Source organism: Fukomys damarensis, unplaced genomic scaffold (assembly GCF_012274545.1).
Source record: "Fukomys damarensis isolate Sample0158 unplaced genomic scaffold, DMR_v1.0_HiC HiC_scaffold_27, whole genome shotgun sequence".
NCBI lineage: Eukaryota > Metazoa > Chordata > Mammalia > Rodentia > Bathyergidae > Fukomys > Fukomys damarensis.
Window position 1 is genome coordinate 2,782,758 of NW_022900939.1, and position 17,895 is coordinate 2,800,652.

General features: G+C 42.0%; 2 protein-coding genes across 2 annotated transcripts; both read left to right on the plus strand.

Annotated features, from left to right (window-relative positions):
* Positions 1–5,208: 5,208 nt before the first annotated feature.
* Positions 5,209–6,141, plus strand: LOC104868456 (olfactory receptor 5B3). Its single transcript, XM_010633212.2, has one exon. It carries the CDS (start codon positions 5,212–5,214, stop codon positions 6,139–6,141), a length of 930 nt encoding a protein of 309 aa, XP_010631514.1. The 5' UTR covers positions 5,209–5,211.
* A 6,456-nt stretch (positions 6,142–12,597) lies between these two features.
* LOC104868457 (olfactory receptor 5B3) lies at positions 12,598–13,530 on the plus strand. The gene has a single exon (XM_010633213.2). The coding sequence runs from the start codon at positions 12,601–12,603 to the stop codon at positions 13,528–13,530; it is 930 nt and encodes a 309-aa protein (XP_010631515.1). The 5' UTR covers positions 12,598–12,600.
* Positions 13,531–17,895: the final 4,365 nt, after the last annotated feature.

Genomic DNA, 17,895 nt, shown 5'->3' on the forward strand with positions numbered 1-17,895 from the left:
GATGCTTTAAGGAGATGTGTTCTGAGTATCCAGGTTCGAGGATGGGATGTGGCCATTAGGATGGAGGATAAAATTAATTGACTTTGGGGCCCACCTCAGCAGTGGGAGAAGCAGGCTGTGCCCTAGCTGGGTGGGTCATGGGGGAGGCTTTGGGTCTGCATCTGTCCTTCACCCCTAACTTTATGGCACTGTTCCCCTCCTCTGCATACTTGCCACCATGAGCCAAGTAGCTCTGCTGTGCCACTCCCTCCTCCAGGGTATTTCTGCCCTGAGGCTGCCAACCATAAAGATTCACATGTATCTAGGACCTAAACTGAACTTTTTCTCCTTGAGCTCTGTATGTTGGATTTCTGTGTCAGTGACAGGAAGGCTACACGATCCTCTCTATCTCTATCATTAAGAAAATATCAAGGGCTTGGGTGTTTGTGTTTATTTCCAAAATCAGGAAGTATTAGTCTTATTCTGTTCATTCTCAACACATCTGGGCCTCTGAGGTCCTCTGCCTTCACATAGGCATTGTAGCACTGGCTCTCTGTTTTATGGAACAGGCCTTTCGAATTTTAACACCAGCTCTGTGAAGGAAGTGCAAAGCGTTTCCCGTGCACATATTCTCCAATGCAGGCTGACGAAGACTTCAGCTGCAGCTGCACCTGCAGAGCCATGCGGTCTCCTCAGACTCTGACACAGGAGAGAGACTACCGGAGGGCCACGGGTGTGCTTCCCCCCACACAGAAACACTCCCGTCAGTTCTTGCTGAAGTGCCCTGTCTGCAGCTCGTACACGGCTCACCTGAAACTCAGCAAGCTACGTAGAGAAATACAGGCTTGGACGCCAACATCTTCTGTGCTCTGTGTTACCCATATGGGATTAATTTCTAAAAATAAAACATGAATGCTTAACCTTAGGCGTGTAGATACTACAAATGTCCTGTGGTTTGTATATAGCATCTGACAGTAGTCTTAGCCACTATTGGTAGATGAGATCATAGTATCTATCTTTTCTGTGTTCATCAGCCATCCCTCTGCCAGCACAAAATGCCTGACCCCAGAAACTTAGAGGAAATTTTAATTTTGGCTCACAGTTTCAGAAGTCTCCATGATGACTGGTTGACTACAGACTCCACACAGCGTGAAGAAGGGCCTGCTAGAGGGAAGATTCTCAGTTCCTGGTGGGAAACAGCAGAAGGACAAGGGACAGGGACAGAGTCAGACCAGGAAACATGACCTCCAAAGGATAGGAATCCACCCACCTCCCAACAGCCCACGCAGCTGTGAATTCACTGACTTACGACAGAGTTTCGCACCCTCATCCCTCATGCTCCAAGCATCTTCCGAAGACCCCACGTCTGAGCCCACGAGACCCTGGGACACATCTTACATCTAAACCATAAAATGTTCCTTTCTGATAAAGCTGAAATTGGGAAAAGTTAAGTTCTGAAGCTCATCTGTCTTAGCCACATACCCTTCTTATAACCATACCCAGACTTGCACGGTAAGCTTTCCAGGGACTGCAAGCACAGAGAGGACAGAATGGACCAATTCCCTTCACGGAAAAAAGCTACTCCTGGGTTTCAAATGAAATGGTAAGGTTGTGAGGGGTTTTCTTATTAAACACATTTGAAAGGGTATTCTTATGAAACAAGAAATCTATTACACAGGCTGTGACAGTCACGAACAGCATTATAGTATACACATCAAAATAGAAGAAAGAATTTTCAATATAATATTTGATTCGCAACTAGAACACATTTAGGTTAGTGGGTAAAGGGCCCTGAGTTTGGAAGTACACCTGATAGGTGTGTACTGAAGAGTCACACTGTGCTTTCTTATTTCAATTATTGTCTGTAATTAAATAAAATTATTAAATAAATAAAAATAAAATAGCATAAAAAGTGTTTTCAGAGAAGACAAAGCACCTTTCAGAAACAGTAAAACTGAGAGTGAAAAAATTAATCTTAAAACTGTGACTAAATAGGAATACCCTATATTTGGGAAAGGAAAATGAGGAGGCCTCTTCCATGAACATTTGGGAGTTCTTATTGGATGAAGTGCATTTGCGACATGACCAAGAAACCCCATTACTGCATATTTACTCAAATGAAATACAAGTCGATATTCACACAAAAATGTTGGAAAATGTTTTGATCAACTTTATTCATAATCACCAAGCACAAGATCAGGAAATGCTTCCCTAAACTAAAAGTGAGAAAAACAATGTATGAAGTTCAGTTTTTACATTCATCACCATAACAAAATATTTCCCTACAAATATATGTAGCAAAATCTGCCCCACCTCAGTTCATGCTAAGGAAAAGATGCTATCAGAGCCCACTTCTACAATTTGAAGTAAGGACATTTTTGCAAAGACAAAATTATATAGAAAAATGGTTTACTACTTCTCACAAACTGGGTACAAAAGAGGTTGACAACACAAAGATTAGGAAATTGAATAATAGTTGCATGACTTAACATTTAACAAACATTGTTAGAACTCTAATATATTGTGCATATCACTCTGTGGGATTATACATTAATGAGTAATTTACAAAGCACACGTAAATACTCAGAATATCCAAGTTATTCCCTACAGGCAGTTCGCTTCTTCCCTAGCAAAGAGGGAAGGGAGCTGCAGGTGCTGTCCCCGGGGAAGTCCCCAGAGCCCGTGTCTGTATAATTTACTCCTGCTTCCTCTGCACTGGCTTCTGATATCACCCACGAATCTGGGCCGCTTCCCTTCACAGGGCCCAGACTGCAGTCCTCCCCCTTGAACAGCCTTCCTTCATCTGAACGGAGACAGCTGCTCATGCAAACGGGATTTCTCCCAATTTCATGATTTTCTAGGAGCCTGCGACATAGTTAAGGGCAGACCTCAAAAATTAGTTCAAGTGATTTGAAAACAATGCTCACTACTTATAAACACAATTCTGTGAATTGGTGACAGAGGTAATTTTATTGGTTTTATTTTGCAGCTTAGGAGGAGGTAAGTGACTCTTCTAAGGATCTAAAAAACATGCGTGGTAGATTCTGGACTTGAATCCGTATTAATACCCCTTGCTCCATAGGTTCCTTCCCACCTCAGATACCCAGGAAACATTGACCTGAGGGTGAGCTTTTCTGCTACAGGTGCTGCATTAATCTGTTGTTGAATTTCTGATTTCAACTTCAATGTTGAGAGTGATGCATGTATTCAAGGAGCTAAGTGAGCTACAATTATCAAAATGCACTCTTAGGAAAACTGTATCTTCTGTAGGAGCCATGGAACAGCTATAACTACTGTTATTTACTGAGCACAGAAATCTGTTTTAATTTCTTTCCTTAGAAAGAGGTGACTAGGAGATTAAAGAGCCAAAATCCCATTGGTGGGCAGGCAATACTTAATTAAGGTACAGCATGTTGCTCCTCTAAATAATAGTCAAAAACAACAGTATAGGTGATGGATGACTGGTGTTGGAAATTTCCTGTACTTCCCTAGATGGTATTTTAGCCCTGGGGATAAAGGAAAAAGAAACTGAGGAGTGAAAGAAGCCCTATTTAAGTTAGACGAAGCATCAAAAAGAATTAGCAATTTCTGAATTTCACTTTAATATTTTACCTGTAACTTTGTCCTTATCGAATGCAGCACCTCCATCCACAATACTACAGTGTGACTCAGTCACAAGCTGCTTATGATATCCAAACAGAGTTTAAATCTTGAATCTTCCTCATCCTGCATATGTAACTGTAGAGCATCATGAAACTCTCAAATCTGCCCTTGCCTTAATGGTAGAAAACAAGGTAGAAATACCAGGACACGGGGATGATGCACACACACACACACACACACACACACACACACACACACACAAACACACACCCTACTTCTATACATCATACCAGGACTATTGTTAACACAGGAATGCTTGCTAAAAGGGGTCCTGGGTGCTGAGACTGCCAACAAAATACTCTCAGGGCTTTGGATCATAAAGGGACGATGCCAAAGGTTAAGGAAGAGGGTGGCTACGAGAAGCATTTCACCTGGGATAGCAGCCTTTCGAAGACTAGACGTTCAAATGAGAAAAATCCAAACACTATTCTCCACAACACCAGCCTCCAGTGAAATATTTCTAAATTTTGTTATATTTTTTTTTCAACAAATATTAATTGCATATATTTATTAGGTATAATGTAATGTTTTAATATGATTTTCCAACATTGAATGTGCCACAAACAGAGGCGCTAGGTTAAGGTCAAGAAATAAACTGAATGTTCATTCCTCAATTTCTGTAATTGAAATACTGGGAGATGTTGCTGAGAGAAAGCAGGAACACAAGAAACAAATGCTTTCTTTCATTCCTTCTTTCTTCCTTTCTTTTTTTTTTTTTTTGTGTGTGTGTGTGTGTGTGTGTGTGTGTGTGTGTGTGTGTGTTTCAGCTTCAGCTGTTGTTTAAAGCCATGCAGGTGGGCTTTACAGCAACAAGCCTGGAGGTTGTGGCAGATTCTTCCACTGCAAGGTAAACTATGGATTTCAAGAAAGAAATTATGGAAAAACAAAACAAAACTCCCTGCTAAATTGGAGAGCTAAAGCAGGCAGAGAATCCCTGGGGCATGTAGAGAAAATCCAGTGGCCCTACTGTGAGCAGAGCTATTGGGAACGAAGTGTCAAGATTTCAATATTCACCCACACCTGAAAACTGGCATAATGCCATCCACCAAACTGTTTCGATAATTCCTTATATTCAGGTGGCTCATGACTCAGAATTTAAAGACTACTTTTATGCAGTTTCACCTTTGCTTTTCAAGATAGTATCTTCAGTAGATATCATGGCTTTTTTCTTCTACACATACTATGTGCATATTTATGTGTAAAACTTCAGACATATTATGGTGAATCAATCAAAAATGTACCAAAATCTAGAATTTTTGCTTTCGTTTGGTTTGCTTTGGTTTGTTTAGCTCATAAGCACATAAAACTTGAAAACTGGAGAGAGAATTCCTGTAGACACTTCCAGTTAAACTGTCTGTAACTCTAAAGATAATCTAGAAAGTCAGTTTTGTAGGTAACCGCGCTTTCAGTTATGCAGAAACTTGATATACATATTTTTCTAACAAAGACCTCCACGTGCCATATGAACATTTTTACTTCGGTGCAATATCTCTTCCACAATATTTACTCATACTCTTCTTCTTCATTTCCCTTTGCTGCAGGTCATCTTCTGATTCCCGAATAACACTGATGGAGAACAGGACAGAGGTGACCGAGTTCCTCCTGCTGGGACTGACCGATGACCCACACCTGCGGCTTCCCCTCTTCATCACCTTCCTCCTCATCTACACACTCACCGTGGCTGGGAACCTGGGGATGCTCCTGCTGATCCTCCTGGACCCTCGTCTGCACACTCCCATGTACTTTTTCCTGGGTAACCTGTCCCTGGTGGATTTCTGTTACTCCTCAGCTGTCAATCCTACAGTCATGGCCGGGCTGCTTACAAGAGACCAGGTCATTTCCTACAATGCCTGTGCTACTCAGCTGTTCTATTTTGTTGCCTTTGGTACTGTGGAAAATTTCCTATTGGCCACAATGGCCTACGACCGCTACGCAGCAGTGTGCAAACCCCTGCACTACACCATCACCATGACAACAAGAGTGTGTGCCTTTATGGTCACAGCCTCCTACATCTGCGGTTTCCTGACAGCCTCCATCCATGTTGGGGACATATTCAGTCTCTCCTTCTGTAACTCCACTGTGGTCCATCACTTTTTCTGTGATGTTCCAGCAGTTATGGTTCTCTCCTGCTCTGATAGACATATCAGTGAGCTCATTCTTTTTTATCTTGATAGTTTTAATATCTATTTTGCTCTCCTTGTTATTTTGATATCCTACGTGTTCATTTTTGTGACCATTTTAAGGATGCCCTCGGGTACAAGATATAGGAAGGCTCTGTCCACCTGTGCCTCCCACTTCACCGCCATCTGCATCTTCTATGGGACGGTCATCTTCATGTACCTGCAGCCCAGCTCCCATCATGCCATGGACACTGCAAAAATTTCATCCGTATTTTACACCATGGTGATCCCCATGTTGAACCCCCTGGTGTACAGCCTGAGGAACAAGGAGGTCAGGAGGGCTTTCACAAAAATTATTTTGTGGAAATATGATCAGTAAAACCTTGATTTTACTGTTGAAAGGTGACAATATCTAGTTTCAGATATCTCTAACCTTAATGAACTAATTTTTATTATAAGAACCACATCGCAGTCCAGTGCCTGTAGTGATGCTTAATCTGTAAGCCAGTTTTATTAAATGAAAAAAAAATAGAGGGCCAGGGATTTAGATCAGTGGTGCCTCCATCTGCCTCACAAGTAGAACATCATACGAAGAAATGTAAAGAACGGATGATGTGCTAATATAACATTTTTATGCCAGTAATGAATCTCAGGATATAACTGAGTTGGTAACTCACATTACATCTACCTTAAACATGAATAACTGCTTTGTGAAACGGGACCACGGGGAAATCCAATAACAAAACTGAGTTCAGAAGTCTCCTAAGGTCACACTCTGGTAGGGCAGGAGATTTTGCCACAATTAGTTGTACAATGGGTATTTGTGACCATTTATTTTATATATCATTCTGCCGGAGTCTAGAGCAAGCCCACATACCTGTTAACATATTTGTGTCTGCTCCTATTAGGGTATTTGTAAATGTCTAAATGTGTTAATCCTGAAATGAAGAGAGAACTCTACGCTCCACAGGATGGGTGGCCATCCTCCAACCCCTGAGGTTTGCTGTAATAGAACACAGAGGTGTACAACAGCAGATCCCATGACTCCCTCTTCTTTAACTGGAAGCTCCATCTCCTCTCCCTCTGCATCTGAGAGCTCCCGCTTTGCAGGCCCCAGTGTCCAGACTCTGGCCAGAGTTCCAGCTCACCCTGCCCAGGTGCAGGCTCTTAGCTCAGACTGAGCTGCACCCCAGCCTTTCCAGTTCTGAAACCGGCAAGGAGTTTCGATCCCTTAGTGGAATCAGCCCAGGAAATAGGCTACATGGGCTGTGAACAAGGCTGTAGGGATGGGGCTTTCCAGGTCCTGTAAATTCATCTCACCATGTGCATAGCCTGTCTGATGGAACTACACTACTTAAGGTTTGCCTCTGCATTTGACAAGGCTTTGTTCTCATTCATTTACTTCCCCCTATTTGTGTGTGTGTATGCATGTATATGTGTGTGTGTAGTGGGAATTTTTATGCTGTGGCATTGTGTGATATGTAAATTGCTTCTGATTTTATAGAGATGTATAGCTAAGGGTTTTCCCTGAGTCTCAGAAGAGACTTGAATTTAGACTTTTGAAAAGTGCTAAAGCTGTTTCAATCTCAAGAAAGCATTCTTCATTTTTTGGTTGTACACAAGGTAGTTTTATCATCTTAAATGGAAATCTGACCTTCATTTATTGGGGGAGTAAGGATGGGTTAAGGACATGTGTTCTGAGTATCCAGGTGTCGAGGGTGGGATGTGGCCATTAAGATGGAGGATAAAATTAATTGACTTTGGGGCCCACCTCAGGGGTGGGAGGAGCAGGCTCTGCCCTAGCTGGGTGGGTCATGGAGGAGGCTTCAGGTCTGCATCTGTCCTTCACCCCAAACTTTCTGACACTGTGCCCCTCCTCTGCATACTTGCCACCATGAACCGAATAGCTCTGCTGTGCCACTCCCTCCTCCAGGGTATTTCTGCCCTGAGGCTGCCAACCATACCGACTCTCCTGGATCCATGACCTAAACTCAACTTTCTCTCCTTGAGCTCTGCATGTTAGATTTGTGTATCAGTGACAGGAAGGCTACAATATCCTCTGTATCTCCATCATTAAGAAAATATCAAGGGCTTGGTTGTTTGCATTATTTGCAAAATCAGGAAGTATTAGTCTTATTCTGTTCATACTCAACACATTTGGGCCACTAAGGTCCTCTGCCTCACCTGCAACTGAGCAAGCCCATGTAGAGAAATACAGGCTTGAACGCCACCATTTTCTGTGCTCTGTGTTACCCATACGGGATTACTTTCTAAAAATAAAACATGAATGCTTAACTGTATGGCTTGTAGATACTACAAATGTCCTGTGGTTTGTATATAGCATCTGACAGTAGTCTTAGCCACTATTGGAAGATGAGATCATATTATCTATCTTTTCGGTGTTCATCAGCCATCCCTCTGCCAGCACGAAATACCTGATCCCAGAAACTTACAGGAAACTTTCATTTTGTCTCACAGTTTCAGAAGTCTCCATGCATGACTGGCTGACTGCACACTCTCACTAGAGTGTAGAAGAGCCAGCTAGAGGGAAGATTCTCAATTCCTGGTGGGAAACAGCAGAAAGACAAGGGACAGGGACAGAGGCAGAGCAGGAAACATGACCTCCAAAGGCTAGGAATCCACCTCCTCCATGTTGGCCCCGCCTCCCAACAGCCCAGACAGCTGTGAATTCCCTAACTTACTACAGAGTTCAGCACCCTCATGCTCCAAGCATCTTCCTAAGGCCCCACGTCTGAGCCCGTGAGACCCTGGGGTACATCTTACATCTAAACCATGAAATGTTCCTTTCTGATAAAGCTAAAATTGGAAAAGGTTAACTTCTGAACCTCAGCTCTCTTAGCCACAGAACCATCTTATATAGCCATGCCCAGACTTGCCTGGCAAGGCTTCCAGGGACTGCGAGCACATAGAGGACAGAATAGACCAATTCCTTTCAAGGAGAAAAGCTACTCCTGGGTCTTAAATGATATGGTAAGGTCGTGAGGGGTTTTCTTATTAAACATTTTTTAAAAGGTATTTTTATGAAACAGGAAAAATAAATCTATTACACAGAGGATGACAGTCACGAACCATATTGTAGTATACACATCAAAAGAGAAGAAAGAATTTTCAATATAATATTTGAATCACAAGTAGTAAATGTTTGGGTTAGTGGATAAATTGCCCTGAGTTTGGAAGTACACCTGGTATGTGTGTACTGAAAAGGCACACTGTGCTTCATATGGTATTCAATTATTGTCTGTCAGCAAAATAAAATTATTTTTGTCCTCATTGAATTGATTGGTACATTTTAGGTATACAGTGCAGTTACATTCATCATGGGATCTTGTACCTTTACATGACAGGTCTTGGTTCTCATTTTCACCCCTTGTCCGGCCCGCCTCCACGCATCCTCCCCTCCCCACTTACAAACACTTCATTTCCATTGTTGCATTTTCTCATATATTTTTCTTTTCCCTTATTAGCTTTCCCTGACCCTTCCCACTTTCCCTACAAATTATTAAATAAATAAATAGTATAAAAAGTGTTTTCAGAGAAGACAAAGCATCTTTGAGAAACAGTAAAATTGAGAGTGAAAAAATTAAATAATCTTAAAACTACGACTAAATAGGAATACACTACACTTGGGAATGGAAAATGATAAAGCCACTCCCAGGAACATTTGTGAGTTCTTATTCGATTCAGTGCATTTACAACACAACCAAGCAAACCCCTTACTACCTATTTACTCAAATGAAATCCAAATCAATATTCACACAAAAATGTTAGCCAATGTTTACATCAACTTTATTCATAATCACCAAGCACAAGATCAGGAAAAGTTGCCCTGAACTAATAGAAAGAAAAATAATGTATGAAGTTCATTTTCAGTATTCATCGCCATAATAAAATATTTCCCTATGAATGTATGTATCAAAACGTACCTCAACTGAGATAGTGATAAGCAAAGGATGCTACTATCAGAGCCCACTTCTCGGATTTGAAGGAAGGACATTTTTGGAATGGCAAAATTATATAGCAAAATGGTTTATTAGTTCCCTCAAAACTGGGTACAAGAGAAGTTGACAAGACAAAGATCAGGAAATCGAATAATGGTTGCATGACTTCACATTTAACAAACATTGTTAGAACTCTAATATATTGTGCATATCGCTCTGTGGGATTATACATTAATGAGTAATTTACAAAGCACATGTAAATACTGAGAATATCCAAGTTATTCCCTACCGGCAGTTTGCTTCTTCCCTGGGAAAGAGGGAAGGGAGCTGCAGGTGCTGTCCCCGGGAAGTCCCCAGAGCCCCGTGTCTGTATAATTTACTCCTGCTTCCTCTGCACTGGCTTCTGACATCACCCACGACTCCAGGCCGCTTCCCTTCTCAGGCCCAGACTGCAGTCCTCCCCATTGAACAGCCTTCCTTCATCTGAACGGAGACAGCTGCTCATGCAAACGGGCTTTCTCCCAATTTCATGATTTTCTGGGAGCCTGCGACATAGTTAAGGGCAGACCTCAAAAATTAGTTTGAGTGAATTGAAAACGATGCTCACTACTTATAAACACAGTTCTGTGAATTGGTGACAGAGCTGATTTTATTGGTTTCATTTTACAGTTTAGGAGGAGGTAAGTGACTCTTCTAAGGATCTAAAGAAAAATGTGTGGTAGATTCTGGACTTGAATCCGTATTAATACCCCTTGTTCCATGGGTTCCTTCCCACTTCAGATACCCAGGAAACATTGACCTGAGGGTGAGCTTTTCTCCTACAAGTGGTGCATTAATCTGTTCTTGAATTTCTGATTTTAGCTTCACTGTTGAGAGTGCTGCATGTTTTCAAGGAGCTAAGTGAGCTACTGTAATCAAAATGCACTCTTAACAAAACAGTATCTCGTGTAGGAGCCATGGAACAGCTATAACTACTGTTATTTACTGAGCACAGAAATCTGTTTTAATTTCTTTCCTTAGAAAGAGGTGACTAGGAGATTAAATGGCCAAAATCGCTTCAGTGGACAAGCAATTTTTAATTAAGGTACAGCATGTTGCTCCTCTAAAAATTTAGTCAAAAACAACAGTATAGGTCATGCGACGACTGGTGGTGGACATTTCCTCTGCTTCCTAGATGGTATTTTAGCCCTGGAGATAAAGGAAAAAGAAACTGAGGAGTGAAAGAAGCCCTACTTAAGTTAGACGAAGCATCAAAAAGAAATAGCAAGTTCTGAATTTCACTTTAGTGTTTTACCTGTAACTTTGTCCTTATCAATTCCAGCACCTCCATCCACAATAATACAGTGTGACTGACTCAGTCACAAGCTGCTTATCATGTCCAAACTGAGTTTAAATCTTGGATCTTCCTCATCCTGCATATGTAACTGTAGAGCATCATGAAACTCTCAAATCTGCACTTGCCTTAATGGTAGAAAACATGGTAGCAATACCAGGACACGGGGAAGATGCACACACACACACACACACACACACACACACACACATACATACACACACACCTCACTTCTATATATCATACCAGGACTTTTGTTAACACAGGAATGTTTGCTAAAAGGGGTACTGGGTGCTAAGAGTGCTGCCAACATAATACTCTCAGGGCTTTGGATCATAAAGGGAAGATGCCAAAGATTAAGGAAAAGCGTGGCTGGGAGTAGCATTTCACCTGGGATAGCAGCCTTCAGAAGACTGGACGTTCAAATGAGAAAAATCCAAACACTATTCCTCCACAACACCAGCCTCCAGTAAAATATTTTTAAATTTTGTTATATTTTATTTTCAACTGACAAATAATAATTGCATATATTCATTAGGTACAATGCAATGTTTTAATATATGTTTCCAACATTAATCTCTCATGAAGACAGGGTCTAGGCTAAAGTCAAGGCACAAACTGAATGTTCATCCCTCAATCTCAATAATTCAAATACTGGGAGATGCTGCTGAGACAAAGCAGAAATGCAAGAAACGAATGCTTTCCTTCATTCCTTCTTCCTTCCTCTCATTTTGTTTTTAGCTTCACCTGTTATTTAATGCCACAGAGATGGGCTGTATAGCAACTGGCCTGGAGGTTGTGCCTGGATTTTTCCACTGCAAGCTAAACTATGGATTTCAAGAAAGAAATTATGGAAAAACAAAACAAAACTCCCAGCTAAATTGGAGAGATAAAGCAGGCAGAGAATCCCTGGGGCATGTAGAGAAAATCCAGTGGCCCTACTGTGAGCAGAGCTATTGGGCAAGGAAGTCTCAAGATTTCAAAGCTCACCCACACCTGAAAACTGGAATAATTCCACCCACCATACTATTTCAAAATTTCCTTGTATTCATGCTGCTCACGACTCAGAATTTAAAGACTATTTTTATGCAGCTTCACCTTTAGTTTACATGATAGTATCTTCAGCAGATATCATGGCTTTTTTCTTCTATACATACTATGTGCATATTTATGTAGAAAACTTCAGAATACCATGATGAAACATTCAAAAATGTACCAAATATTACAATTTTTGGTTTGGTTTGGTTTGGTTTGGTTTGGTTAGTTCATAAGTACATAAAACTTGAAAACTGGAGAGAGAATTTCTATAGATACTTCCAGTTAAACTGTCTGTAACTCTAAAGATAAGCTACAAAGTCAGTTTTCTAGGTAACCGCGCTTTCAGTTATGCAGAAACTTGACATACATATTTTTCTAACAAAGACCTCCACGTGCCATATGAACATTTTTACTTCGGTGCAATATCTCTTCCACAATATTTACTCATACTCTTCTTCTTCATTTCCCTTTGAGATGCAGGTCATCTTCTGATTCCCAAATAACACTGATGGACAACAGGACAGAGGTGACCGAGTTCCTCCTGCTGGGACTGACCGATGACCCACACCTGCGGCTTCCCCTCTTCATCACCTTCCTCCTCATCTACACCCTCACTGTGGCTGGGAACCTGGGGATGCTCCTGCTGATCCTCCTGGACCCTCGTCTGCACACTCCCATGTACTGTTTCCTGGGTAACCTGTCCCTGGTGGACTTTGGATACCCCTCAGCTGTCACTCCTACAGTCATGGCCGGGCTGCTTATCAGAGACCAGGTCCTTTCCTATGTTGCCTGTGCTACTCAGATGTTCTTTTTTGTTGCCTTTGGTACCGTGGAAAATTACCTCTTGGCCACGATGGCCTACGACCGCTATGCAGCAGTGTGCAGGCCCCTGCACTACACCTCCACCATGACAACAGGAGTGTGTGCCTTTATGGTCACAGCCTCCTACATCTGCGGTTTCCTAACAGCCTCCATCCATGCTGGGGACATATTCAGTCTCTCCTTCTGTAACTCCAATGTGGTCCATCACTTTTTCTGTGATGTTCCAGCAGTTATGGTTCTATCCTGCTCTGATAGACATGTCAGTGAGCTCATTCTTTATTATCTTGAGAGCTTTAACATCTTTTTTGCTCTCCTTGTTATTTTGATATCCTATGTGTTCATTTTTGTGACCATCATAAGGATGCCCTCGGGTACAAGATATAGGAAGGCTCTGTCCACCTGTGCCTCCCACCTCACTGCCATCTCCATCTTCTATGGAACGGCCATCTTCATGTACCTGCAGCCCAGCTCCAGTCATGCCATGGACACTGCCAAAATTTCATCCGTATTTTACACCATGGTGATCCCCATGTTGAATGCCCTGGTGTACAGCCTGAGGAACAAAGAGGTCAGGAGGGCTTTCACAAAAATTATTTTCGGGAAATATGATCTTTAAGACTTTAATTTTACTGTTACAGGGTGACAATATCTAGTTTCAGATATCTGTAACCTTCGTGAACCAATTTTAATTTTAATACCCACAATGAAGTCCAGTGCCTGCAGTGAATCTTCATATATTAGCCAGCTTTATTTAAAGAAAAGAGAGGGCCAGGGATTTAGATCAGTCTTGCCACCACCTGTCTAGCAAGTAGAAGATCCTGAGTTAAATCCCTGATACCACAAAGAAAAGAAAAGAAATGAGTATGTGCTAATATGAAATTTTTGTTCGAGTAGGATAACTCAGGATATAGATGAGTTAGGAAGTCATATTACGTCTATTTAACATGAATCACTGCTTGGTAAAACGGGACCACAGGGAAACCCAATAACAAAACTGAGTTCAGAAGTCTCCTAACGTCACAAATGCTCTGGTAGGGCAGGAGGATTTCCAATTAATTGTAGGATGGATATTTGTGACCACTTATTTTATATGTCAGTCTGCCTGAGCCTAGGGCAAACCCAATGACCTGCTAACATATTTGTGTGTGCTCTTATTAGGGTATTTATAAATGTCTAAATGTGTTAATCCTAAAATGAAGAGAAAACTCTGCACTCCACAGGGTGGGTGGCCATCATCCAACCCCTGAGGTTTCCTGGAATAGGACACAGAGGTGCACAATGGCAGATCCCACGACTCCCTCTTCTTTAACTGGAAGCTCCATCTCCTCTCCCTCTGCGACTCAGAGCTCCCGCTTTGTAGGCCCCGGTGTCCCGACTCTGGCCAGAGTTCCAGCTCACCCTGCCAAGGTGCAGGCTCTTAGCTCTGACTGAGCTGCACCCCAGCCTTTCCAGTTCTGAAACCGGCAAACAATTGTAATCCATTAGTGGAATCAGCCCAGGAAATAGGCTACATGGGCTGTGAACAAGGCTGTAGGGATGGGGTTTCCCAGGTCTGTAAACTCATCTCACCACGTGCACAGGCTGTCTGATGGAACTACACTACTTAAGGTTTGCCCTCTGCATTTAGGTCTGGCTTTGGTGTGATTCATGTCCATCCCCCTACTTCGGGGGGGGCACATGTGTGTGCATGTGCATGTTGTAGGACTTTTCATGCTGTGGCATTGTGGGATATGTACATTGCTTCTGATTTTTATACAGATGTATGGCTAAGGGTTTGCCCTGAGTCTCAGAAGAGACTTCAACTTAGACTTTTGAAAAGTGCTAAAACTGTTGCGATCTCAAGAAAGCATTTTGCATTTTTTTCTTGGACACAAGATAGTTGTACCATCATAGGTGGAATTCTGAACTCCATTTATTGGGGGAGTCAGGATGGTTTAAGGAGATGTGTTCTGAGTATCCAGGTGTTGAGGGTGGGATGTGGCCATTAGGATACACCACAAAATGAATTGACTTTGGGGCCCACTTCACGGGTGGGAGGAGCAGGCTCTGCCCTAGCTGGGTGGGTCATGTGGAGGCTTTGGGTCCACATCTGTTCTTCACCCCTAACTTTCCGGCACTGTTCCCCTCCTATGCACAGTTGCCACCATGAACCAAATAGCTCTGCTGTGCCACTCCCTCTGCCAGGGTATTTCTGCCCTGAGGCTGCCAACCATGCTGACTCTCCTGGATCCATGACCTAAACTGAAGTTTTTCTCCTTCTGCTCTGAATGTTCGATTTGTGTTTCAGGGACAGGAAGGCTACAATATCCTCTGTATCTCTATCATGAAGACAATATCAAGGGCTTGGGTGTTTGTGTTATTTGTAAAATCAGGAAGTATTAGTCTTATTCTGTTCATTCTCAACACATCTGGGCCACTCAGGTCCTCTGCCTTTGCATATGAATTATAGCACTGGCTCTCTGTTTTATGGAACAGGCCTTTTGAATTTTAACACCAGCTCTCTGATGGAGTGGAAAGCGTTTCCTGTGCACATATTCTCCAATGCAGGTGGATGAAGACTTCAGCTGCAGCTGCACCTGCAGAGCCATGCGGTCTCCTCAGACCCTGACACAGGAGAGAGACAACCGGAGGGTCACGGGTGTGCTTCCACCCACACAGAAACACTCCCGTCAGTTCTTGCTGAAGTGCCCTGTCTGCAGCTCGTACACGGCTCACCTGCCACTGAGCAAGCCACGTAGAGAAATACGGGCTTGAACGCCACCATCTTCTGTGCTCTGTGTTACCCATACGTGATTACTTTCTATAAATAAAACATGAATGCTTAACTTTATGGCGTGTAGATACTACAAATGTCCTGTGGTTTGTATATAGCACCTGACAGTAGTCTTAGCCAGTATTGGAAGATGAGATCTTATTATCTATCTTTTCTGGGTTCATCAGCCGTCCCTCTGCCAGCACAAAATACCTGAACCCAGAAACTTACAGGAAACTTTCATTTTGTCTCACAGTTTCAGAAGTCTCCACCCATGACTGTCTGACTGCAGACTCTAAATAGCGTGTAGAAGGGCCTGCTAGAGGGAAGATTCACAATTCCTGGTGGGAAACAGGAGAAAGACAAGGGACAGGGACAGAGGCAGACCAGGAAACATGACCTCCAAAGTCTAGGAATCCACCCACCTCCCAACAGCCCACGCAGCTGTGAATTCACTGACTTACGACACAGTTTCGCACCCTCATCCCTCATGCTCCAAGCATCTTCCGAAGACCCCACGTCTGAGCCCACAAGACCCTGGGACACATCTTACATCTAAACCATAAAATGTTCCTTTCTGATAAAGCTGAAATTGGGAAAAGTTAAGTTCTGAAGCTCATCTGTCTTAGCCACATACCCTTCTTATAACCATACCCAGACTTGCACAGTAAGCTTTCCAGGGACTGCAAGCACAGAGAGGACAGAATGGACCAATTCCCTTCATGGAAAAAAGCTACTCCTGGGTTTCAAATGAAATGGTAAGGTTGTAAGGGGTTTTCTTATTAAACACATTTGAAAGGGTATTCTTATGAAACAAGAAATCTATTACACAGGCTGTGACAGTCACGAACAGCATTATAGTATACACATCAAAATAGAAGAAAGAATTTTCAATATAATATTTGATTCGCAACTAGAACACATTTAGGTTAGTGGGTAAAGGGCCCTGAGTTTGGAAGTACACCTGATAGGTGTGTACTGAAGAGTCACACTGTGCTTTCTTATTTCAATTATTGTCTGTAATTAAATAAAATTATTAAATAAATAAAAATAAAATAGCATAAAAAGTGTTTTCAGAGAAGACAAAGCCCCTTTGAGAAACAGTAAAACTGAGAGTGAAAAAATTAATCTTAAAACTGTGACTAAATAGGAATACCTTATATTTGGGAAAGGAAAATGAGGAGGCCAATTCCATGAACATTTGGGAGTTCTTATTGGATGAAGTGCATTTGCGACATGACTAAACAACCCCATTACTGCATATTTACTCAAATGAAATACAAGTCAATATTCACACAAAAATGTTAGAAAATGTTTTGATCAACTTTATTCATAATCACCAAGCACAAGATCAGGAAATGCTTCCCTGAACTAAAAGTGAGAAAAACAATGTATGAAGTTCATTTTTTATATTCATCACCATAACAAAATGTTTCCCTACAAATATATGTAGCAAAATCTGCCCCACCTGAGTTCATGCTAAGGAAAAGATGCTATCAGAGCCCACTTTTAGGATTTGAAGGAAGGACATTTGTGCAAAAGCAAAATTATATAGAAAGATGGTTTACTAGTTCTCACAAACTGGGTACAAGAGAAATTGACAACACAAAGATCAGCAAATTGAATAATGGTTGCATGACTACACATTTAACAAACATTGTTAGAACTCTAATATATTGTGCATATCGCTCTGTGGGATTATACATTAATGAGTAATTTACAAAGCACACGTAAATACTCAGAATATCCAAGTTATTCCCCACAGGCAGTTCGCTTCTTCCCTAGGAAAGAGGGAAGGGAGCTGCAGGTGCTGTCCCCGGGAAGTCCCCAGAGCCCGTGTCTGTATAATTTACTCCTGCTTCCTCTGCACTGGCTTCTGATATCACCCACGACTCTAGGCCGCTTCCCTTCACACGGCCCAGACTGCAGTCCTCCCCCTTGAACAGCCTTCCTTCATCTGAACGGAGACAGCTGCTCATGTAAACGGGCTTTCTCCCAATTTCATGATTTTCTGGGAGCCTGCGACATAGTTAAGGGCAGACCTCAAAAATTAGTTCAAGTAATTTGAAAACGATGCTCACTACTTATAAACACAGTTCTGTGAATTGGTGACAGAGGTAAGTTTATTGGTTTTATTTTACAGTATACAAGGAAGTAAGTGACTCTTCTAAGGATCTAAAAAACATGCGTGGTAGATTCTGGACTTGAATCCGTATTAATTATTAATAC

Coding starts and splice junctions, on each gene's coding strand:
- LOC104868456 (XM_010633212.2), top strand. CDS start 5,212: ATGGAGAACAGGACAGAGGTGACCGAGTTCCTCCTGCTGGGACTGACC.
- LOC104868457 (XM_010633213.2), top strand. CDS start 12,601: ATGGACAACAGGACAGAGGTGACCGAGTTCCTCCTGCTGGGACTGACC.